This window comes from Lupinus angustifolius, chromosome LG06 (assembly GCF_001865875.1).
Source record: "Lupinus angustifolius cultivar Tanjil chromosome LG06, LupAngTanjil_v1.0, whole genome shotgun sequence".
Classification (NCBI taxonomy): Eukaryota; Viridiplantae; Streptophyta; class Magnoliopsida; order Fabales; family Fabaceae; genus Lupinus; species Lupinus angustifolius.
This window is the reverse complement of record NC_032014.1, coordinates 9,036,157-9,060,991: the sequence shown is the minus strand read 5'-3', so window position 1 is coordinate 9,060,991 and position 24,835 is coordinate 9,036,157. Positions and strand designations below refer to the sequence as shown.

The 24,835-nt window shown below is 31.2% G+C and overlaps 3 protein-coding genes across 4 annotated transcripts; 1 reads left to right on the top strand and 2 right to left on the bottom strand.

Moving 5' to 3' along the window:
- On the top strand, positions 1,647-5,405 carry LOC109349636 (putative dual specificity protein phosphatase DSP8). Its single transcript, XM_019590514.1, has 6 exons — positions 1,647-2,392; positions 3,279-3,401; positions 3,850-3,943; positions 4,352-4,434; positions 4,516-4,605; positions 4,826-5,405. Exons 1-6 carry the CDS (start codon positions 2,192-2,194, stop codon positions 5,207-5,209), a joined length of 975 nt encoding a protein of 324 aa, XP_019446059.1. The 5' UTR covers positions 1,647-2,191; the 3' UTR covers positions 5,210-5,405.
- On the bottom strand, positions 6,132-10,194 carry LOC109349638 (deSI-like protein At4g17486). 2 transcript variants are annotated; one of them, XM_019590520.1, is made up of 5 exons: positions 10,101-10,194; positions 9,430-9,663; positions 7,572-7,859; positions 7,126-7,212; positions 6,132-6,492 (listed from the first exon to the last, which is right to left on the bottom strand). In XM_019590520.1, the coding sequence occupies exons 2-5, from the start codon at positions 9,581-9,583 to the stop codon at positions 6,350-6,352; spliced, it is 672 nt and encodes a 223-aa protein (XP_019446065.1). In that variant the 5' UTR covers positions 9,584-9,663; positions 10,101-10,194; the 3' UTR covers positions 6,132-6,349. The 2 variants fall into 2 exon arrangements, with proteins under 2 accessions (XP_019446065.1, XP_019446066.1); XM_019590521.1 differs by having other exon boundaries at positions 7,126-7,206; positions 10,101-10,188.
- Positions 14,832-18,672, bottom strand: LOC109349635 (nudix hydrolase 8-like). Its single transcript, XM_019590513.1, has 9 exons — positions 18,389-18,672; positions 17,751-18,031; positions 17,263-17,328; positions 16,858-16,995; positions 16,492-16,569; positions 16,297-16,347; positions 15,959-15,993; positions 15,626-15,734; positions 14,832-15,187 (listed from the first exon to the last, which is right to left on the bottom strand). The coding sequence occupies exons 1-9, from the start codon at positions 18,525-18,527 to the stop codon at positions 14,981-14,983; spliced, it is 1,104 nt and encodes a 367-aa protein (XP_019446058.1). The 5' UTR covers positions 18,528-18,672; the 3' UTR covers positions 14,832-14,980.

Sequence of the window (24,835 nt, the reverse complement as noted above, 5' to 3'; positions counted from 1 at the left end):
ATATATATATATATATATATCAAGTAGTTGCAGAAGTCATATTGATGAGTAAAGACCAGCTTGAGCCTGGTTTGTTTGTTTTTGACTAATTGAGCTTTGCAATTTTAGATAGATAAAAGAACAACTTGGGAATATAAAAAAATGTAAGGTGCAAATAGTTAGCGTTGAATGTAGCAATGATTCCCCTTTTGAATGAAGGTAGTTATATTTATATAAAAACAAAGAAAAGGTAAATTCGAGGGAATGTTTTTTCTCATCTCCACCATTATTCTAATACTTCAAATTCTATTTTTGGGTACTGTTAGATTCTCTTAAAGGTTACGCAGTGTACAATGTGGTTGCAAAAGATTATTCTAAAAACTATTTGTTTAAATTGGAAAAAAGGAGATGGAATAAACAGATCTTTCAGTTTGTGATTTATCTAATCAAAAGACACGTTGGTGCACATAATTAATCTGGTGCAGATATATGATGGCTAAGAATGTTGTAGGGCCTTCTAGCTAGGTCCAGTTTTACCTGTCAACGTTAGATGACTCAGAAAGTGGTGCCTTACCATTTATGTGGCTTGAAGTGTTCTACACTTTCTCCAATCTCTTGTAACGACATTATATCATTTATCATTAATTTTTACGAATAATAGATAATAATATATATAAATAATATATTGATTATATATAAAACTTTATTATTATCGAAAAAAAATATATAAAACTTTATATATGAATAATATATTGATTATATATAAAAGATTTGTATAAATATTACTCTATTTTTATAAATCAAAATTTGAACAATATATAAATATTTAACCTTTAATTTTAACTTTTGTTAGATAGTTTTTATGTGTATCCTACCAACAAATGTTAAAATTGAACAAAATTAGAGTCATTCTAATGAAAGCAGCTAAAAAACATTAAGCACTAACTCTTTCAGGAAAATGTGGGGGGAAATTAATTAATTGATGAATAAATTATATTGACACCCCCTGAGTTTTAGTGAAATTATACAAACTATCTTTCACTTTTTTACACCTACACAAACCTCCCATATTTTTTAAACTTTCATTACATTGACGACCACCCCTGCATAAGAAATAAAAGTATAATCTTTTAAACAAAAAATGTGATAAATACAATTAAGTTAAACAAAACATGATATATTGTGGAGACACGTCCAAATAATATACAAATCAATGTATCTTTATTATTTTTTGTTACAAAATACATCAACAATTCTAAAGAAATATTGACTCGTATATTATTTGGACGTGTCTCCACAATATATCATGTTTTGTTTAACTTAATTGCATTTATCACATTTTTTGTTTAAAAGATTATATTTATTTCTTATGCAGGGGTGGTCAATGTAATGAAAGTTTAAAAAATAGAGAAGATTTGTATAGGTGTAAAAAAGTGATAGATGGTTTATGTAATTTCACTAAAAGTCAGTGTCAATATAATTTACTCTTAATTGATTGATTGAATTGGAGATAAGTTATTATTCTGGTAAAAGAAACTAAGTAACGCTGTAATAAACCCGAATAACTCGTGAAAAATGCAAAGCCCCTTCAATCGTGCCTTACGTGTCTAACTATACACGACTTTCACCTTCCTTCTGTCACCATTGCGTCACTTTAAAACTTTCTCCTCATTCTCTCATTTCTTCTCCTATCCTTTACTTTCCGTTTCAGTTTGTTGAGCGAAGAAAGAAATTTTCATTTTCTCATTCATTATTACAATCAAACGTTAGGGTTTAGGAATTCCAATTTCATCTTTTTCTTTGATTCTTTTCCCTCTTTCTTTTCCCAACCATAATTTTTTTCTCTCTTCGAAATTACGACAATCACCGACGAACATGATCTTTTTTTTATCGGGAAAATTCTACTCACCTTTTTTCTTGTCCGAGTTTTCATCCTACCCTTCCTTGTTCTAATCATTGTAGAATTCTGATTTCCGAGGTTTCCTCGATCGATTTCTTGATTCGCCAATTTGAATCGTGACGGTTTGATCTGTAAATCCGTGTGTTTGTTCGGTTATTTTTGTAATAGAGTCGTTGATACGCAATGGGGTGTGAAATAGTGTAGATTATACGTGCGGGAAAAAAGTGTAATAGCTATTTCTTATAATTAGGGTTTTTTGGGGTAAATTTGTTGATATTACTGTAATTGTGTTTTGGAATTTGGAAGTGAGTGATGCATATAGAGGAATTGAAGGGAGGTGAGGTGGGGAAAGAAGGTGGTGAGGGAGGAAAAATTTCACGTGTTGTTGCTTCTGATGCGAAAAGGGTTTTGGTTGGAGCAGGGGCTCGTGCACTTTTTTATCCAACCTTGCTTTACAATGTTGTGAGAAATAAAGTTCAGGCTGAGTTTAGATGGTGGGATAAGGTTGATGAGGTATGCTTTTTTGTGCTTTCACTTTTCACGTATATTAGATGATGTTGTTATTAGCTTTTCATATTTATTTTCTTAAAAAAAATGGATCAAGTTGATGCATGTTCTGTGATGTGTGAGGGTGTTCCTTCAATGATATACATGTGTGAGAGTTAGAACTTAGTTTACCTGAGGTCTTCTCTGGTTTTACAAGCTTAGCAGAAAAAGAAATGTTGATAATAAAGGTTAACAAGACTGAGATACATATCAGTAAGTGAGACCCCGTGGTAGTAAATAGGAAAACTGGAAAGGTGTTAGTGTTTACCCGGCTGTCATCGATTTTGATGGACCAGATCTTGGTCACCCCAGTAGGAATAAATTTAACTTTCTTGTGTCGGTGCTAGGTTGTGAGGATTGAGGACCAGTTTATTTCTCATCATTGTGTTTATTTTTTAGCTTCCACTTAGTTATGGCACATTGAATTTCACGCCCTGCTATGAATTTGCTTAGTGTGTGTCTATAAATTGAGGGAGCTTGCATGTGACAAATGTTGTTCGTTTTTTTTTACAAAATTGATTGAGTTATGCTTGCTGTGGTTTCACTTCACCCTTGTGCATTTGTGACTCTATTGATCAAAATTACAGCCTCCTTAATTAAATGTGGAAGTGTATGCATGTAATCTGAGTTACGAAGATTACATATATACCCTTCTGATATAAAAACTTTATTCAATTCGTGGTATATATGTAATCTGAGTTATGCAGCTGTCAGATACATGCACTCTTATAGTGTTCAATGCTATGTTCTTTTTCTTTTGGCTGATTTTACTATTTTACATGGTTGCATTGAAAATTGTTGTGTTATTTTGAGGACAAGGCTTCACCTAAATCTGATGCACTTAAATTTTCAGTTCGTATTACTAGGTGCTGTTCCATTCCCTGTTGATGTTCCTCAACTGAAGGAACTTGGTGTCCGTGGGGTCATTACATTGAATGAGTCATACGAAACTTTGGTTCCGACTGAATTATATTATGTGAGTATTCTGCTTATCCATTGATCTTTTTTTACCTCTCATTGTTTTTATGAGTTGGTTAATATTATTCTTTAGCGGCTACTTCTCTAGCTGAACCCTTTTGTTTACTAGAGTGTTATGAAAGAAGACCATGGACACATTGTTACTATAGCTATACCATCGTGTTGTTAATGTTTATCTGTATGTTTATCCAATGTAACTGACTATAGGTTATATTATAATATGGTTAGGATTGAAATTTCTATGGGTAGCATTTGTTTTATATCTATGGTACTACCTGTTCTAGGTAACATGTGGACATATTTTTTATTTGCACTCTCTATACCCCCTATGCTTCAGGAAAAGTGAAGGGAGAATATTTATCTATATCATGTGTGTGTCATGAATTTTAATTTTGATATATTTTTTACGTTTAATTTCTTATTGATTTGTTGTTAAAATTTTGCAGGCTCATGGTATTGACCATCTTGTGATTCCTACTAGAGACTACTGTTTTGCTCCATCATTGCGTGATATTTGCCATGCTGTGAACTTCATACATGGTGAGTAGTATGCAAACTGGTTGACTATAAAGATATCCAACAATAAAGTGACATAAACAAGCTTGTCTCCAATGGGGCAAAATTGATCATTATTATTTAAATTATCTGTATGATGTTGCGTAGAGTAGTCAATAACATGACAGCATCATGAATTAATGTCAGTTATCCATTGTCGGTTGTATCATGTATAATTTATGTTCTTGATCCTTTTGCTTTGTATTTGTCTTCTATCGAAGTCATTTAATTCCTCTCTTCTCCCCTAAAAAATAATAAGAACTGAAAAAACATCTATTCTGAGTAACTTAAGTTATGAAACTCATACTGCCAGGCTTGTACCAACTATATTCCTCATTTGGAATTATTTTTTACTTTCCCCTAATGATTTGGCTACTGGGTTCTTTGATAAAGCAAATGCATTGTCTGGACGCACTACATATGTTCACTGCAAAGCTGGACGTGGCCGCAGTACAACTATTGTTGTATGTTACCTGGTAAGAGGGTAGAAAGGATCATAATAGGGCTTCGTGCTGTTATTGGCTTATCGTTCTTATGTTTTTAAGCCTTCTCTGTAGGTTCATCACAAACTGATGACACCTGATGCTGCATATGCATATGTGAAGTCAATTCGGCCAAGAGTGCTTCTAGCTTCCTCTCAGTGGCAAGTAAGTGTGCTGCGTGTTTTTGTGCACCATTACTTAAGATTTATAGACATTGCAGCATCAACTAACCTGTCATGTTTCTAGACTCCGTCGATTGGTGAAAATATGAAATGGAATTTCTATTTTACTTTGTGATTTAAGCATCCTTTGATAGTGTATTTTGAATAGTGCCTTTTGCTTTAAAAGATGAAGCCCTTTTATTATTCTGTTGTATGAATTTCAGGCAGTTCAGGAATATTACTACCACCTTATGGTGAGGAGGGCTATTGGATGTGCTCCTACAGCCAATCTATTAGTAAAGGCTTTTGAGGCACAAGCAGCTCCACAAGATCTTGTAACGTTTGATGATAGTTCAGTAGTTATGGTAACAGACTCAGATCTTGAAGGATACGATCCAAGTATTCAGTCAGGAGTCAAGGCAAGTGACATATGGGAAGATTTGAGTGTTGTTTACCGTGCACGGGTTGCTGGACAGGCGGCATTGGCAAGAATTTCATGCCTTTGGCTGCGATGTGGTACTAACCAGAAGATATCTGCAGAGGAATTGAGCAGGGAAAGCAGTTGCACAATCAGAACTAATCACTTTGTTGATATACACGTGTACTGAGAGAGAGATAGCGTAAGTTGCATCAAGTTAGACATGTCTTCAGAAATGTTCCTGCCTAATAAGTGTTTGGTAGGGCTGAATGTGAAGCTGTTTCTCTTTGTATATTCTGTTTATTATTTTTATGAATTGAAGTGAGTTGAGACTATGAACCATCAGCGTACTTCTTTTATATCAGCTCGTGATGGTTGTTTTCAGCAAAATTGTCTCAAATATGTGAAAACGTTTTGGTTGCAAGCTCATCACATAAAGATTGCTGCTTAGAAAAGGTAAAGTTGTTGGTTTACAGAAACCAGATTTCTTTTCCAAATCCAGTGTTTGCACCATGTTTTAACTACTGGTTTTATTCAATCTCCCAACCAAATTTAGAACCGTTTCTAACAACTAGATTTAGGTTCGGATTTTTTTACCAGCTTTTAAACTGGTTTCTCAACCAGATTTTTATCTGGTCCGGTGTTCTAATCATTTGGATCTAGTTTATAATCATTTGGAAACAATTCTGGAACTGGTTTAATAAAACATTATTTTCTTTGTTGAATTGTAAATATTATTTTATTAATTGTATTTATTCTTCAAGGTGAATTCTTTAACGAAAGTTATAACATTTTTCCTTCATGATACTTTCAAATGAACAAACGCTACCAACTTGATATTAGTCCAAATGGCAGGGTATTTTTTATCATAAGATCTCAGTATTATTAATGAAAAATATAAGAATTGACAAAATTTTGCAACCTTAACCTGAATCTTAAACAAGACCAGAATGAGAACCAATGCTGTGTTCTCTCAGAATAACTGGACAGATAATTGTACATACTAGTTACTTTTAGAGCAAACTTCATTTTAAAGCACTGAAAAGTAGACATCAACAACCAAAAAATGAATGTTACATTTGCTAATAGATGATATATCACTAAAGTCAATCAACAGCATAATTAAACCACTTGTTTGTATTTTAGTTGCATCTAGAGAGCAGCTTAGTACATTTTCAAACATACTATCATGTTTGTAATCCAACATTTCATTTGAGTGCTCAATATTTCCGTTGAGAAAACTTGTCCCACTGTGAAAGTATGATACAACATATGTTACAGGCACAGAGAAGAAAGAAGGAATAACAACAATATGTGGAGTAAATCAAAATCATAGGAGGTCCCGTGCCAGAGTGACTGGTTTTTCATGTATAAAGGCGATATCACCATTAGTTGGAGTTAGCAAGTGGTGGTTGGAGTGCTCCTCTTCGCTATCATCTGATGCAGAAGCATCAGATTCTGATCCCTCATCATCTGCAATGATAGACATTGGAATCATGTACATAATCCACCTAAACGGCTGCAAGATTTCATTATTCTAAGGTCCAGGGAATCATGCATCTAATCCACCCACAAATAACGACAAAAATTAACCCAGAAATCAGAGTTACTAAGATTTTGTTAGAACTCATAATCTAATAGGTTCAACAATAACCAAAGTACTTTACAATGTACAATGTGTATGGCTTTATTGCATGATTTTCAGAAAATAAACATCTCTTATTTTTAACAGGATAAGAAAGAGAGCCCACTAAATCTATTTCCTTCTATTTTCATGAAGGCGAAGGAGTACGCATTTTCTTTTTCTGTTTTTATAAGTAAATATTAAAAGGGTCTTCTATGTGTAATGTGCCATCCATATTGAATATACCTTTCTTGGACAGCCAATAAATAAAATGGACAGCTCAGTGCTCCCACCTAGTAGGGTCTAGGGAGAGTAGATGTACGCATCTTTACCCTCACGAGGCTCCCACGATTTGAACCAATGACCTCTAGGTCACGAGGCAAGCAACCTTACCATTACATTGAGGCTCACCCTCTGAACAGCCAATAAATCTGAAACAAAATATATTGTGAAACAATACTAAAATGGGTTTCATGTCTCACCAGAATACGGTATATGTTCAGGGAGATGTCTAACAGCAGCAACCTGAAGGCCTTCTGGAAGAAGACAGTTGCAGAAAGAACCTGAAACTTCAAAACACATGTGATCAGATGCCATCCAGATAACAATAGTCTATACAATCTCCAGATTCAAAAAGGTTAAAGCCTAGTTTTAAGCGAACGTTGACTGCTAGTCACATCAAACAATAGATGTAAAGTGTAATGGACGGTAAAACATAATTATAATACTACATATGCAAAACATGGAAGTATTATTTTGTGCAGACACAGCAACGTCCAAAGCAAAACACAAATTAGGGATGTAAAGTGTAATGGAAGGGAACACATATTTATATGTACTACATATGCATATTAAACTTATGGTGAATAGTAACACACAGATGAAAAGGTGAAATATACTTTATATAGTGAGCAAAGAGAGTCCTCACCAACACGAGCTAGTCGATTTACCCATGCAGGGATGGGCTTTCCAGTTAATTGTTGGCAAACTTCATCTGTGAAATGATTGCAATTCTTGGCAATTAGATGGTAAGTGTCTCCGTGATATTTTGCAGAGAGGCGCTCCATGAAAGAACGAAATTCTGAATGAGACATATCAGTGGTGCCTAATAACACTGATCGTCTGAAGATAAAGCCAGGACAGCTTCTAGGTTCCACCTCAAATACACCACTTGTTGAGTATTCATGTGCACCAAAGCCATATTCCATACCGTGCACTATTCATGAAAACAACAAGCTTTAAAATTGTCCAAAGTGGTGTTTAATACAATAAATCAATACATCCAAGCACCCATTGAATAATATGTTTGACAGATGTAGCTGTAACCTTCACAGCGTAACTTCTTTTTTTCTTTTCTTTCATTTATATGAAACCGGTAACTTGTTCTTTAGATGTTATAACTTGTAACTTAGCAAAAATTCGAAGTTGTTACATTAACTATGAAAGACAAATTTTCCAGAAATGAATGTTAGTGTTAGATGAAATGGAAAATGGGAATCCATATGACTTGCACACAAACATTACACTGTTGTATTTTCAACCTTCACTCTTTATGTTTTATAGTAATCAAAATTTGTGGTCATAACAACAAAAACAATATTGAAAACTTATATTCAATATTTGTCAACCACAAAGTCTACTTCATTGTCAATTACACAATCTTGCTTTCACAATTAAGGAGATCATATCATCATATGCGTCCATGTAAAACAGTTCAGCTACTTTGTCATCACAAACACAAAGCCACAAAAGAATTTGCCCAAATAAGGTAATATACACCTTGTAAAACCATAATAACCACTTTATTATCTAGAAGCAGAAACACATCGGACCTATACTTGATATTACTGAGAACATAACGCAAGGCAAAGCCTCTAACTAACGCAATGTGTGTGTATCCATGTGTTAAGCCTTTAGCATGACACAAACATGTACCCAACATGGCACATCAATACTCAGTGAGATGCATGTGTTCGGGCTTTGGCACGAAACAAACCTAAACCAAAAGTCATACATCAATATACAACAGAATACTTGCATTTGATTGTCAAAATGTACTTCTAAGTTACCGTATGGATCATAAAATCAGCACTGACCTAAAGAACATAAATAATCCCAAAACTACCAAAAAATGGCAAGAATATCAAGAAGAGAGATAGAGAGGGAAATAAAAGAAAACAGATAAAAAGCAGAACAGAGCAAGGAAAGAATGTGAAGGCAATGGCTACTTGGTATAGGTAATCCAAATAATATATATATATATATATATATATATATATATCACATTCTTTACGAAAAAAATATCAAACCTTAGATCCAACGATATCATAGTAAATGCTCAAATAATTAAACCAGAACACTTAAATAAAGAAAACCATATCTTAAATTCTGAAATGACCATTTGTTAAAATTCTAAATTAAATTTCCAAATGAGTACATTTGAGATAACTAAAAGTATACAGTCATTAGTATAAACAATTCTCTTAACTGTTTTCACCATCCCTATTTAACTCACTTCCATATTTTATGATGTACTTCATGTTTAACGGAAGTTGTAAAGTATCATCAAGAACAAGAAGTTCTCAAGATCCTAAAGATTGAAAAATATTCAAAACATAATCCCATATACCAACAATTTTAAGCAATACTTCCTACTTTCACTTTCATCAACATACACTATTCTCTAACAGCATTTAGAACCTTCATATTATATGTTATAATTAACTCAATTAAACTTTCATTTACACAACAAACTCGAGATTATAATAAGGGTCACACAAACAAACCTTCTATGCCAGAATGAAAGATTCCAACTCCAAATAGGTAAAGATAATTGTTAGCAGGTGTAAGATCATATACATTGAGATACAACGTAGAACTACTCTTCTTCTTCTTCTTCTTCTCACTTTCCTGCACCCTCTCGGAATTGCTTGGCGGCATTGTTTATGATTCCTCCCCAAATTCTTCAATTATATGTGCCCAAGATCACAACCTCATCTTCTTCGTCCCCAAATACAAGCCTATGAAAATGTTAAAAACAAATAAAAATCCATCTACAAATTATACGATCTACAACGAAAATTCTTAAAGTTCAATATAAAAAGAATCCATTTTTAAAAAAATCAAAACTTTTCATCCGGCGTTGGTGAAAAATTCGAAGTCAAAAAAGAAGAAGCTTGAAACCGTTGCATTTCATGAAGAAAAGAGGTGAGGTTAAAAGATTGTATGATCATTATTAAATTTCTTAAAATTGTGTTGTGGAAAGGGATGGCATAAAGTTCAATTTAAAAAGTAAGAATGAGTGAAATGTAAATGAAGATTACAATGAATATAAGAGGTGGATCAGAGAACGAAACCCTAGAAATGTTAGAAAAGGGGGAAAGTGGAATGAAGCATTGATGAATGGAAATGAAAGAATGAAAGAGAAGAGAATGGAGAAAGAAAAAATGGAACTTACGAAAGGAGAAGAAGAGAGGGAAAGGAATGAGAATTGAAGAAGAAATTTGGGGTTCTAAGTTGGAGAACAAATGTGAGGTGCTTATATCAGACACTCTCTATTATGGTGCTGATTTCGCCGCCATTCTTCTTTAAAATCCAACTACTTTTTTATTATATTTTTTATTTGGCTAGATTCTACAAAGGTTTTAATTTTTATCTATTAATGTTTTACTAGTATTATTCTATATAATTATTAGAGAATAATGTATCTCCTCATATAAGGAAATAACTTATATTCTCTAACCAGTAAAAATCTGATATGTGTACTATTTTGTTTATTTTTAAAAATATTTTTATAGAAAATGATGAAACATGACACTTGTCATGATTTCACAGGCAGGAGGAGATAACTTATCTCCTTATACCAGGAGATACTCCATTCCCATTATATTATTGGAATAATTGTTGTCTTTCAACCATTTTAGAACATGCTTGTGTGTTTTAAATTGGGTATGAGAAAATAAGGAAACATCAATTTAACCATTTCCATTACATTTCATTCCTTCCTTTTATCCCTTCCAAACTAGCTTAGCGTGATTGAACAAAATGTCAATGGTTCGTTTATTGACAGTGATATTTGTTGGGAAGAGGTAGCTACGAACCTCGAAAAAATTAATTCTTTACTTAAAATTATTCAAAATAATAAATGAATACTCTTGGTAGTATAAAAAACTAGCATTAGTATTGGGTATTCGAAAATATTTTACTACATACTTAACTTATTAACTTATTAGATCTAATTTTATTAAATCAATTTTGACTCATGACTACCTGTTATAAAATGGAAAGTCTAATCTATTTAGCTCATGAGAATAAAGTATATCCTGAAATTAGTAGAGAAGTTATCTCCTCACACTCACTCATTAATATATATTTGTGTTATTTTACTTTTTATTTTCTTATTTATTTTAAAAATAAATAAAAAGTAATAAGATATCATTACCTAATTTGTAGAAGGAGAAAAATTATCCTCTTCACAAATGATATACTTTATATCTCTTAGCTGCCCATAAAATATGTGCACATAAAAAGTGGGTGGGTATACTCATTTACCTTTTCTGCACAAACGAACTAATAGGCTGCATGTGAGCATCGACTAATAATTCAAAAAATTTAAAAATGTCCACAAAACTAAATAAAATTTTTTATTAACGACGCTGAGAGAGAAAGCAACAAATAATAATATGTTATAAGAAGTTGAATAATTTTAATTATAGTTATATTTATGCGAACATATAATACTCTGTCATAAATTATATTTACTAATAAAATATTAAGTGGTAAATCTGATAAAATTTTGGTTGTTATTATTGTGTATTAAGTGTGCAGGTTGCCTAATAGAAATACATGTAGACTTGACTAGAACAAAGGTTTCAATTTGATTCATTAACATGTGACTTACTCAAATTCAACTTAAATGAATTGGGTTAACTAATGGATCCAAAGGTTTTGTATGCTGGATGTGGGTTACGGCTGAGTGGGTTGGGCGCTAAGTAAGCTATTGATGTTGCAAAACTTATGATTTCAAATTTCACAAAATAAATTTATAAAAATAAAGAAGAAGAAAAGATAGAAAGATGCAGAAACCACATTGACCACTAAGTTAGAACAAATGTATTTCTTGCTAAACTTATAATTCGTATTTTATGACTTACCAATACTAAAATAAAGAAAATAATGTTAGAATGATTGCCGTATAACCAATATTTTACTTTCTTTAATATTTAATCAATTTCGCTCTATCCAAAAAAAATTGTGTTATTTAATACTTTTTTCCCATGCTTGAGGATTAATTTATTTTGAATTAAGCACATATTAAGCTATAGCTTCTTCAATTTTTTAGTAAGTATGTCCATCATTGACTGAAATGAACCCCACCCTAAGTGAATGCACCACCAATTTTGGTTTGGGAATAATTGAAACTAAATAATGGATCTATGGAGTTCTAAAACTTCACATGACATTGTCTTTCTCCTATTGTGAGAAGACTAGTACTCCTCCCTATTTCTTCGCCATTTTGACTCATAATTCAGTACCAAATCTGTGACAAATGCAACAATTGACCCTGACCTTACTTGGTTTGAGAGGAAAAGGGGGCCAACTCATTCAATGAATTCAAATTGAAATGTCTTCAAGATAAACCACACGTCAGGATGAAAAATATTTGATACATGTAGGGGCAAGGTTATGTTACCCCTTATTAGGGTGTCTACGCCTCCACAAATTTATAATTTTGTACAAGTACATGTACTTTTTGCTAGTAAATAAACACATAAATTCATCTTTTGCCACTCTTAAATAATTCTTCTAGTTCTTTCCTTAATACGGTAGCTTCATTTTAATTTAGTGTAGAATAAGAGTATTTTATAGTAAGAAAGTGCATGCTTTGGTGCTTGTGGCAGAAAGTACAAACATATATAAAATAATACTTAAAAATTATAAAAATAAAAACTATTATTTTTATACTATTCACTACAATTTTATTGGTCAGAAGAGAGGGAGACACTATCATTTTAGACAGAGGATCTACATTGGAAGAATGGTGATCCGCTGTCCCCATCCTTGTCCTCATCCAATCAGAAAATAATACTTAAAAATTATAAAAACAAAACTATTATTTTATTATTCATTACAATTCTATTGGTTAGGGATAGGGAGACACTATCATTTTGGGAGAGAGGATATGCATTCATAGTGGAAGAATGGGGATGAGCTGTCCTCATTCATGTCCCTATCCATGTCAATATTCAATCAGAAAATAATACTTAAAAATTATAAAAACAAAAACTATTATTTTTATATTATTCACTACAATTTTATTGGTCAGGGACAGGGAGACACCATGATTTTGAAACAGAGGATCTGTATTCAAAGTGGAAGAATGAAGATCAGTTGTCTCCATCCATGTCCCTATCCAATCAGAAAATAATACATAAAAATTATTAAAAAAGCTATTATTTTTATACTATTCACTACGATTATATTGGTCAGGACAGAGAGACACCATCATTTTGTGACAGAGAATCTACATTCATAGTGGAAGAATTAGGATCAGTTGTCCTCATTCATGTCATATCCCTATTCAATCAGAAAATAATACTTAAAAATTATAAAAACAAATACTATTATTTTTATTATATTTACTATAATTCTATTAAGTAGGGATTGGGACAAAGGCTACATTCATAGTGTACAGAGGATCTGCATTTATAATTCAATCCCCTTATTTTATTCTTAGTAATTACATTCTTTTTTCTGCTCCATTACATGCTATATGGCTGCCAAAATAAATAGTACATATTGTAAAAAAATTGGATTTTAAAAGATGAGTTGTCATAGATATATTACTTTATTTCTTGGAAGTTGGAAGGTAGAAAATGATGTCAAGTGAAGCTCATCTTCATTATTGGAGACTACAATAATGGAGTGTAATGGAAAAAAATTCCGAAATTTTTAATTTATTTTATTAAAAAATAATTTAAAATGAGGAAGTTAAATACATTTATGCTATGTGTCATCATTTTGGTCCAGTGGAGAATATTTATTCTCTAATTTAATCTGCTTAAAATTAAATATTAATCTGTTTGATTTTAATATTCACCGGATAGATTTTAATTCACACTCACACTATATCTCATAAAGTAATTAATTGAGCTCACTTCATTAACAAAATATTAATTTGATAGCTCCATCGTATAAAATTGAAATTAACTTAGTCTTAAATTTGCATTTTATTGTAAAAGCTAAGTGTTCTTGTATTATTTAAATTGATGTCAAATGTATTCTGGGGGAAAGAAATTTATTCAAACCTAACTCTTGTATTTAATTAAATAATTTAAGGTATGATGCTTTACTTAATACTAAAGATCCAAATCATTTCTTTAACATACCTCTATTGAATATTCGAGTAACCCATCAATTTTACCTGTAATTAATTTCTAATTAAGGTGTGTATGGTATATTTAATACAATTATATCGGTGATTTATTTTGGGTTATAAAATAAATGGTCTAATTACTGACAACTTATAAGACTTTTGAAACCGATAACGAATATGAACTTAATGAGCGAATACCAAATAGTCGCCCTATAGAGGATAATGAGACCCCGTAAATTAATGCATAAGGAACAGTTATGGTTCCCAAGCCAAATCACAAATAGTTTTCACTTCTCTCATCCCAAGAGAAATTCGGAATTTGGTTGAGGAAGATCATCATATCAAAACTTTCTCTCAAAAGGTATATCAAAGGAGTATATCTGATAACATGAATTCATGTATAATTTTATATCATTGTTTTATATTATGCATGAGAATCATGATATTTAAGATCTTAGGATTGGTGTTTCACCCATCAAAGAAATTTCTAACATTTTATGCACTAAGAATGTATTCCAATGGACATTATATTAGAAAGTCATATATTTTGCCCCAAAGTTTGTATCACTCAATGTATTCCTTGTGTCTCATTAATCAGAAAAAGTACAACCTGAATTAAATATATATATTAATTTTATATAATACTGAAATAAGTTTTGCTTCTGCAAATAAAGTTTTTCTCATAGGCTTAATATTAAGTGTAAGAAACTCATTTATATATCTGTTAAACCATCAAATATGCATTCCCACTTGGTTCCACAAATTATAAAGTTGGAGGCCCATTATGTTCTGTTTGCAAAGGTCATTAGTAAATGTGTGACCATCATGTCACACATGTTTCAAAGGAACTTCTTTTTTATTGAAGATATTATTATATACATTGGACATATATATAATTGCACTTACATATTAGATTCAATATATGAAGTCAAGCAGTTAGATCATATTTTAGCTTAGTTGGCTTAATTTCCAATACAGTTGATACCTTCATTGTGTGAGACATTATAGTACAAAGAAGATGGCCTGCCATCAAATTTGGACACCATTTGATGAGTTGCTAGACCACAATAACGCTTCCCTAGACGTGCAATAAAGATATCTATGATCTTCTTAAACATGGAATCTTCTTGAATAAGTGGTTGCTTTACAAACTCAACTAGGGGCATCCACTGCATCAAATCACAAAAGAGTTAAAGAGAAATCCAGAAACCAATCTTGAGAAACCAAACACTTTTTGAGACTGTTTTTATAAGACACTGTCCACATTGAACCATACAAGTAAAACTTTTGCATGTCACAAGAACAACATTATCAATCATAAAAAGTGCCTTTACATTACAGAAGGGGGGTTTATGTGACACTACTTAATCACTAGATGGTGATCAAGGGGAGTTTATGCAGGTAGTACTGCAATTGCATGGACTATAAAAAAATGCATAATTTATCCTCAGTATCCTAGTCGAAGTTCTTTCATCAAATGTTCAAATTTCCAAGGAAGAAAGTGAAATATAATTATGTGTTTAGAAATTAAGTACTGCATCTAATAAGTCATTATTCAGCTAAAGAAAAGTTTCCTTTAATTGTCTTAATGAGTAGGAATATCTAACCTTTGCAGCTTCAATTTCTTGTTCATCAACAATGATCCTAGATGATAGTGGTCTTAGCATGCAGATGAAGAACAAATCAGACTTCTCAAAGGCCACATTATGTGCATGCCTACAATTCATGATGAATTTCATAAGCAAAATACAAGGAAATCATGTCAAAAATACAAGAAAAGTGATGCAGTAATGCAGACAAAATAGTTGAGCACAATAGAGTCCTTTCTGATAATCCAGATATTTAACCAGAATCAGTAGTTCCTCTTTGAAATGAAGTTCAGTATAAAAATATTTTTAGTTCTTTCATTAAGTGGTTATGAGCATAGTTGTTGCTGTTACCTGAAGGCAATGACTTCAATGAACTCTGTATCAACCTGCAATGTCAAGCATCTAGCATCAGAGAAAAAGTCATGACATACAAATTGATACTATATGATACAATCTCGACAAAAATATTCAATAAACAATAGAGTTAAATTTTGATGCACTAAATTTGCACTTTCAATGGATAGTATATCATCCTGCATATAAATTTTAAAATATCTATAATGAAACATTTTTAGTGATGTAGTAATGCATGACCCGATGACAGTACAAAAAACTTGACACAATGGTGCATTGCAATTAAACACTATAAAATAATACCACAGGAATACTTGCAATTACATCAAACTTACCCCAGTTTCTTCCTTCACTTCTCTTACTGCTCCTGTATATATCTCCTCTGCCTGATAATTCAGACATGTGATGAAGAATTTAATTTGCAACATAATTACAAAATTAAAGTACAAATGAACAACATCTCTATTATGGTTTTCTATTTCATTTCTAGAGCACTTAAGAGAATTTAGTGAAGCTATAAAATTAGGTACCTCCAGAATGAATCCTGTGGGCATCTTCCAAAGACCAAGAGTTGCAGCAGAACAGTGTTTCTCTTGCACTACAAGCACCTTTACAAATTTAAAGCAAACATTAGTTATTGGATGAATCAAGATAGTAAAGAACTGTTATGACATATGAGATCATATAAAAAAGAGTGATTGTTGACTTTTCATTTTATATTGCAAAGTACTATTTCGCATTATTAAACACAAAGTTGTAGCAACATCAAACATTTCAGTATAAAAACTAAGAACATTTAGTAGCTTCAAAGAGTTCCTTGTGAAGTGCAGAATATCCTGTTTTTTTGTTATTCAATTGGGATGAAGGCTTTTTTTTCAAAATAGAAGAATCCGTACCTCATTGTTATCGTTGATTACAAATCCCCCAACTCCTACTTGATGTGATGCATTGGCTGGAAGCATGCAAGGTCCTTCAGGAATCCAATAAGTTAACATCAGATATCCTGGCTCAGCGTGGTGGTATTGAAAACCTTCCTGAAACAAAAATAAGTTACCTCATAGGTCCAACATGACATATAGTGAAAATGCGAGACACCTGAGTTATGTTCTAAATGACATATAATTTACTAGTCTAGTCGTCTTTTAGTTCATGACACATAATGTACTGGTCTTGTAGTTCATGTTCTTCTAGTTTTGTGAACTTGTACATAGTGAACATACATGACATATACTACTGAGATATATGTATGTAATGTTATCTTTTGTTTCTTTATTGGTAGACTATGTGAGAAGTTAGATTACCTTCACAGCAATAGGAACAAGATCAGATTGCTCTAACGGCAACTTAAGCCAAATCCCCTTCTTTCCCTGCAAATCATCAGATAGTTTATATGTAAGGTTTTCTTCTGCAAGATGATGCCTTCACTAAGCACCAGATGCAGTCATATACAGAAAAAAGTCAAATGGGATATACTTGTGTATTTTAATACATCAAAAAGATAATGTTAGAGATATAGTATAAGACATTTATAGCAGTTTAGGCTTTTGGAAAATATGGATCATAATATGGTATCATAGCATTTATCACTAACAGAATCTGAAGCCGGGGTGCGCGTGTTAGATATATAATAAAAGTAATTTAGGTGCCTTCACCAACTACTAATGCTTTGAGGTGAGTTGTTTCGTTACAGAGGCATAAATCATCTCTCATTCCAACAAGATAATAGAATTGATTTGTCTCATATATGGTAGAAACATGATGATAATTCCTAGCTAAATTGATGTCTTACCATCTTTTTCCAATGAGAAAGAGAAAATCGCAGCATAGGTGCGAAGACAGAAGGGTTAGTTGATAACCTATCTGGGTCAATGAGAACTCCTCCATACTCATCATCAAAGGCATCAAGTACTCTCAAATTTCTGGAATACAAGCTCAAGCTTGATCCATTTATTCCACTAAAGATATAAGGACTTGTTTCTGCTGCAAAATTATCTGGACTAACTGAACTAATCACAGCTTTATTTGACAAATATGTGTTATCTGATGCATCATTAGTCCTTAGAAACAACCCTGAGTGAAGATAATACAGTATCAAATTTACACCCATGTTTTAACTGAACACAAAAATATCTAATTTCAACCAAAGATATATAACTTTTTCCACAATCTTCGTACTTTCTAGTAGAAAAGAAAACAGGCAGTGCCAATTATTAGCATACTGTTAATAGGAATCAAAATCAACCATGATTTCTAATTCATCTGCTGCAGCATTAGTTAACAAAATTACAAAACTAATTAAGGTATTAAAAATATTAGATAGACAACTAAAAGTTTCAAATTTTACAAGCACCCAATATTTTATTCATTCATACACATATATAAAGAAAATGCAGCAACCAAAAAAAGAAGCAAAAGAAAAGGCCTTACTTCTGCGACAGTTGGAGTGAGTAGAAAATCTGAGTCCAAATTTGTGCCTGAAATTGGAGAGAAAAGTGGAATGGATTCTTCCAATATGGACAACTTCAGATGTTGACACAGAACTTGGAGAGAAGTATTTGAGTTCCATATCTACTAAAACCAATGCTCAAAACTCAATTCTCACCTAACACACTGACACTCTAGCCATAATTCACAATCCTAGTGTAAATACTTACTTTCAGAGCTGAATATATGTAACCTAGGATATACATGAAATGAATCATATGAAAAGATTTGTTATGGTTAAAGAAAGATTGATATAAATTATTGTATCTTATTTAAATAATAAAGTAAATATAAATAACTTTTTTTTTGTGATTATTTGATTGTTAAGTGTATGCCCTCATTTATTGTCCTTACAAATTATATACAACAATTATTCTTAACTCATTTCACTGACAATTTTAATCTTACTTTTTATATTCACACATAAAAAAACAGTAGAATCTTCACTATAACCAAGGATGCATTTAATCATTGGTTCCAAACTATATATTAAATTATGTCTCAAACTAATAAAAACATGTCATATCAATTACAAAAAATAAATTGTTTTTTTCTTTCTATTTTTCCTTTATTATTATTGGTTTAATATATAGTTTAAGATAACAAGTCTTTATGAGCTCTTTCTAAAGGAACATAATGTATTAATGTTCATGGTCCATGCCCAGAGGATTAATATTTTCTCATCTTCCCATGTTCATGATCAGAAACATTATAATCCAAGCAGGTATGAACAATATAATTCAGCAAAATCCAAGTTGGGACATCAAACATGAATCCAAGTTTTGGTAAAACTTAGCTTTAAATTGGTGGTGTATAATAAACCATGTGTGATTTATGATAGATATCAACCAGAAACCGAACAAGATTACATAATTGAAAGATTTGTTTGTTTCTTCAATATATATATATAATAATATAACGTATAGTAAATGTAGATAACGAGGGAAGTGATATATCCAAGCAAATTATAACATATGACATTATGATTCTTGTCGCGATGGGATAAGTATTGGTAATATATATTACAACTTAATAGGCAGAAAATTCGGAGAACGGTCTAATTTGGAAGAATTTTCAGTTTTCATCCGCAAGAAGAATATATACGGCACCAAACATACGATTCTATAATACATATTTTATTTACACCCCAAACATAGATTTGGATCAGACATTCTATTTTTTCATTTTCGAATAAGCTGTATGAAATATTTTGCACTATCCGATATGTTACCAACATCTTTAGTCTGGAGCACTTGCCATAAGAATATGAATTGCATATATGAACTTAAGAAATCTCGGTTAAGGTAGATGAGTTTAAGGAATTACGTGAATGAGGTTATAGATTCGAGTCTCACCCGCAACAAATTAAAAAAAAAGAATTATGAAATGATTTGATAGTTAAGGATAGAGTGATAGAGATTGAAGGTTCAAAATTCGCCCACAACAAATATTAACCTTATTAACATTTTTTTTTTGGTAAAAAACTTAAGAAATCATGTTAAATTATAACCTATAAACAAATTGAGTTAATGTAATGATTTATATATAAAAAACTTTCACTCATGCATCTTCTTTCTCTTTATAACTCATGCCACTTGTGTCGTAAGTGTTTGTATATTGTATATAAAAGATTTAATGTATGTCATTGTGAATATTTTAAAATAAAAGTTTAGTAATCTACACACAAAAATGTGTGGGTTGGTAAATAAAAGTTTTAATATGTCATCCTAAGGTGTTGGACAAAATGGAATAAAATTCATTCCCAAGGTTGAGTGGATTATGGGATGTAAATTATGAGTCCGAGTTTGCTTTTCCGATGTGGAAATATCTCAAGTCTGAATTGGAGACCTTAAAATGTACATATGTTAAATACTTGATAAAAAAACTTTATTTTCCATTGTAATAAAGCAGCTCTCAAACAAATTTGTCGTACTCCACGTGAACCTGCATTTTCTACTTTACAATATTATATCCTTATGGATTCCATTTCCAGCTGAGTTAAAAATAGTTTTAAATTAAAAGGCCAGCCCTATGACATATTTTAAAATTCACCAATACAATAATATAGCCACGGTAGTTACGTGTAACTACTTGATTTGATTCATATACTTTCCTAATCACATCTCTATGATTTTTAGAATTTAATGACGTTTAAATTCTTATCATGTTTTACACATCTATATTTTAATGTTCTCATATAAACAAAGATGATCGAGATATTTAACATTTTTAATACAATTTAAAACTTGACTATAATGCTACCACTTGGGCTTGAGAAGGATATCATATATGATATATGGTAGTATGTATTTTTAAAAATGACAATGGTTGAAAAAGACAATTATATATATATTTCAAAAATACTAGGCCTTAATCTATATTTCAAACTTCATTACTCATCACTTTAACAAAATCAATTATCTTTATTCGAGCGCTCTTAATTTGTAAGAGTGAATTCAAAATTTATAAGATTATGTGCATAATCTAAAATAATAATAAATGGATACAAAATTGATATTATTGACTATAATAACTTTATTAAATTCAAATTGCAAATCACATTAAATACAAATAGATAAATAGGGAGTGAAAAAAAGAAGTAATAAATAAGAATATAGTTGAAAAAATAGAGTGTAAATATGTGTTGGACTTTTAAACATCAAATTATTTCGAAAAACATGAAACAATTAAAACATAAAAAAATATAAATGAAATAAGTAATTTGTAAAAGTATTTACAACAATTATATCCTTCAACTACTAAAATTATGTCATATATTTAACCATTTTCTATATAAAAAAATCTAAAAACTAAAAAAATAAGATTTGTATCATAATTTTAATGGCTATAAGAGATAATTTATATCCTCGTATGAGTAGATATTTTATTTTCATTTATTTAACTAATGATTTGTTCAAATTCTTAAATAAAACATGTGGCTGTGAAAGGAAAAAAAGAGGAAAGAAAGGCACATGTGGTATTCGGCATGGAAGGAAAATAAAGGGAGAAACTTGGTGGAGGCAACGTCACGTGATTTCTCCCACTTGGGAATAGAAGCGTAAAAACGGGTGGGCTCGGTCGGGCCAGCCTGCCTAAACCCAAAAGTTTATAAGATTTTGGTATCATTTTAGGTATTTTTTATTAAATTCAAGCTTTATAGCTTGACTTGACCGAACTATATTAAAACTGGACTTGGACCGGGCTTACGCGAACAAGCTTGGGTTACCCATTTTTTTCTTATTTTTTTAATTCTTTTTTGGATGTTTGGGTTGGTAATAACTAATAAGTGTTAAGTAAAATTATCTTATAAAATAACTTATAATAACAAATATATTGATGTCTATGACATAAATATTTATAAATTACAATAATGTTATAAAGTTAAGTATTATATTATTTTTCCTATTTTGTATAATATCATTAAAGCACAATAACAAAATAGTGTATCAAATCAAATAAGAAGACAATTCATCATATAGATTTCACTTCTCATTTTTTAATTATGTATTTAATTAGATTTAACTTCTACAACAAAAATATAATAAAGAAAATAACTTCTATAACAAAACTAAAAGACTAACGTAATTGTTTACCATAGAGAACTTTATGCAACCAAATTTTACATAATAATTCACTCTAAAAGTGTTGATAAATAGTATAAAAAGGATCTTTATACTGAAAATATAGAATAATGATCATATATTACGATGGTGATTATATGTTGATATATAAAATTCATTCTAAACTTGAGTCTATATTACCATTACTATGAACCAAAGTGATAATGTTTTGATAATATCTAAATGTTTATATATTAAAGTGAAGTTACAAATTATATTATGTTAGAGAGTGAGATTTTAGTATGTGTTATATGTTAAAAATCATTTACGTGAACTTGACATCACGTCTTAACTCAAACACAAATTTATACATTAATATCAAATGTTATATATATATATTAAATATGTTAAAATTTAAATAAATATTTTTTTTGGAATTATACGGGTCGGCCTTCCACAACCTGCAACCCGCAACCCACTTATGGCGAGTTTGAACTATAATTTGATATACATAAATTGTATCCGAAGTTTTTAGCCCGATCCAGTTTAACCCGAACTTGATATGGGCTAACCCGAACTCGTCTGAATAGCCCGTTTTGACACCTCTACTTGGGAACCATAAAACATTTGTTTTCGGGCTTCTTTATTCTTTTCTCCATAAAACATCAACATAACAAGGAAGCAATCATGGGTAGCACTAATGGACATGATCCTCCTCAACGTCTTAAATATTACTACCTTTGATTCACATAATTTGATAATCTCATGATGTGATAATCTCTACTTAGTACATATCCTAGGAAAAAACTATTTTGGTCAGTGAATAATCTCATGAGTTATACAAGTGTTATTGATACAAGTAATATTCTGCTTAATCCATTTTCCTTTCCACTAGTGACTTCATACATGCAAGAGAAGCTTCTACATAATCTAACAAGATAAGCTACATGTCGCTTATTGGTAGTCACTAAAATTGTTTAAATGAGTTAGTTGGTATTTGATTGTACAACAATTAGTTTATGAGTTTGGATTTCCTAGTCATAGCTCACTTCTAACGTGGGATGTATTTGTCCACTATTAGTTTCATTCTTTCTGATAAGTTTGTTAAATAATCAACATTTTATATTATGTAATTGGTGGGTGCTATATATATGACCAACTTGTAAACACATATGAGACATTTATTTGTTAAAATCAATGAGGTAAAAATCGTACTGACCGGTTCGACTGGAAAACCGGCGAATCGGACCCCTAACTAGTACGGTACAGATGTTGAACCGACCAAGTATCAAAACAAGTCAAAAATCGGTCAAAACCGGTGAACCAGCCGATATTTGACTAAACCGGCCGGTTTGTCGCGCCCCGATTTTCGGCTGCACGACCTCATTAGAGTCGCCACTACATTTTTTCAATCAAAAAATGTAGAAAAATCTTTCGGCCCAATCACATGGGGCCTTGGACTTTGATATCCAGGTTCGGGAATCGGCTACACCCTAGGGAAGGTATTAGCACCCTAGTTGCCTGTTTGAACAGTACCTATTATATTGCATAGATTATTAATTGTGTTATTATTATTTTATTTAATTGTGTGATTAATTAATTAATTATAATGAAGAAAAAATTGTTTTTATTATTGTGTCTGACAAGAATGACCCCGGTCCTACGTATCCCTAGTAAGGGAATCAAGGCTTATGTAGTTCTTTAGGTAGAAAAAATTTATTTGTTGGGTTGATTTTATTTCTTTAAAAAAATTAAAATTTAAACTATTTTTTTTTAAATGAGTGAAGTATAGCCCTTATGTCCAATACCGCATCTCATATTAAAATTTAGTTAAGAAATTACATTTTTTATTAAAAAATCATTTTTTAATATGAGCGAAGCATCCCTTACGTCCGATATCGCATCTCATATTAAAATTTAGTTAAGAAATTACATTTTTTTATTAAAAAATCATTTTTTAATATGAGCGAAGCATCCCTTATGTCCAATACCGCATCTCATATTAAAATTTAGTTAAGAAATTACATTTTTTATTAAAAAATCATTTTTTAATATGAGCGAAGCATCCCTTACGTCCGATATCGCATCTCATATTAAAATTTAGTTAAGAAATTACATTTTTTTATTAAAAAATCATTTTTTAATATGAGCGAAGCATCCCTTATGTCCAATACCGCATCTCATATTAAAATTTAGTTAAGAAATTACATTTTTTATTAAAAAATCATTTTTTAATATGAGCAATAGATAGATGTAAGAAATTAGACTTACCTGGACACATGAATCAACATCTTTTAATTGAGAATAAAGACCCACAGTCAGAGAGAATGTTTAGACCAACTCAACGCGTGCATGTATGCATTGGGGCCTGTGTGATTCCAATGACTCGACAATTATTCCCAAGACTCGATGACAGTATACGAATTTTGGCATTGTTAGATGATGATTATTGTTTTTGGTGGAATGATTTTGGATTGTTGTATGAAAGGTAATGTTGAGAGAAAAAAATGATTGATGAATGAATTTGTTTGATTGTTGTGTATAAGAGATTTTGATGTTGGTGTGGATGAGAGATTTTGTGTATGGAAGATGATGTTTAGGGGAATTGTGGATCAGTTAAGAAAGAAATGGTATGAGCATTTTTGGCTTTTTTTCTTAAGGGGAAGACTCCATCTATTTATAGTCAAAGCCATATGAACGTCAATTAATTCCTAGGAGAACATTAAGGGATTATGATTTTTTTCTAATTCCCAATCTGATTTTTATCACACTTAAATGCAAGTTTTAATAGCCAAATTTTCATACTCAATCAATGTATTTAATTTCAACA

Bases quoted from the DNA above. Each gene is read 5' to 3' on its own strand.
- LOC109349636 (XM_019590514.1), top strand. From the start codon at position 2,192: ATGCATATAGAGGAATTGAAGGGAGGTGAGGTGGGGAAAGAAGGTGGT. The intron at 3,944-4,351 runs GTGAGTAGTATG...TCTTTGATAAAG, and splicing joins TGCTGTGAACTTCATACATG to CAAATGCATTGTCTGGACGC. The intron at 4,606-4,825 runs GTAAGTGTGCTG...TATGAATTTCAG, and splicing joins TAGCTTCCTCTCAGTGGCAA to GCAGTTCAGGAATATTACTA.
- LOC109349638 (XM_019590520.1), bottom strand. From the start codon at position 9,583: ATGCCGCCAAGCAATTCCGAGAGGGTGCAGGAAAGTGAGAAGAAGAAG. The intron at 7,860-9,429 runs GTTTGTTTGTGT...TTTCATGAATAG, and splicing joins CTTTCATTCTGGCATAGAAG to TGCACGGTATGGAATATGGC. The intron at 7,213-7,571 runs GTGAGGACTCTC...TGTGTTTTGAAG, and splicing joins AAATCGACTAGCTCGTGTTG to TTTCAGGTTCTTTCTGCAAC.
- LOC109349635 (XM_019590513.1), bottom strand. From the start codon at position 18,527: ATGGAACTCAAATACTTCTCTCCAAGTTCTGTGTCAACATCTGAAGTT. The intron at 16,996-17,262 runs GTAATCTAACTT...TTTTTGTTTCAG, and splicing joins TTGTTCCTATTGCTGTGAAG to GAAGGTTTTCAATACCACCA. The intron at 15,994-16,296 runs GTAAGTTTGATG...TTGACATTGCAG, and splicing joins AAGTGAAGGAAGAAACTGGG to GTTGATACAGAGTTCATTGA.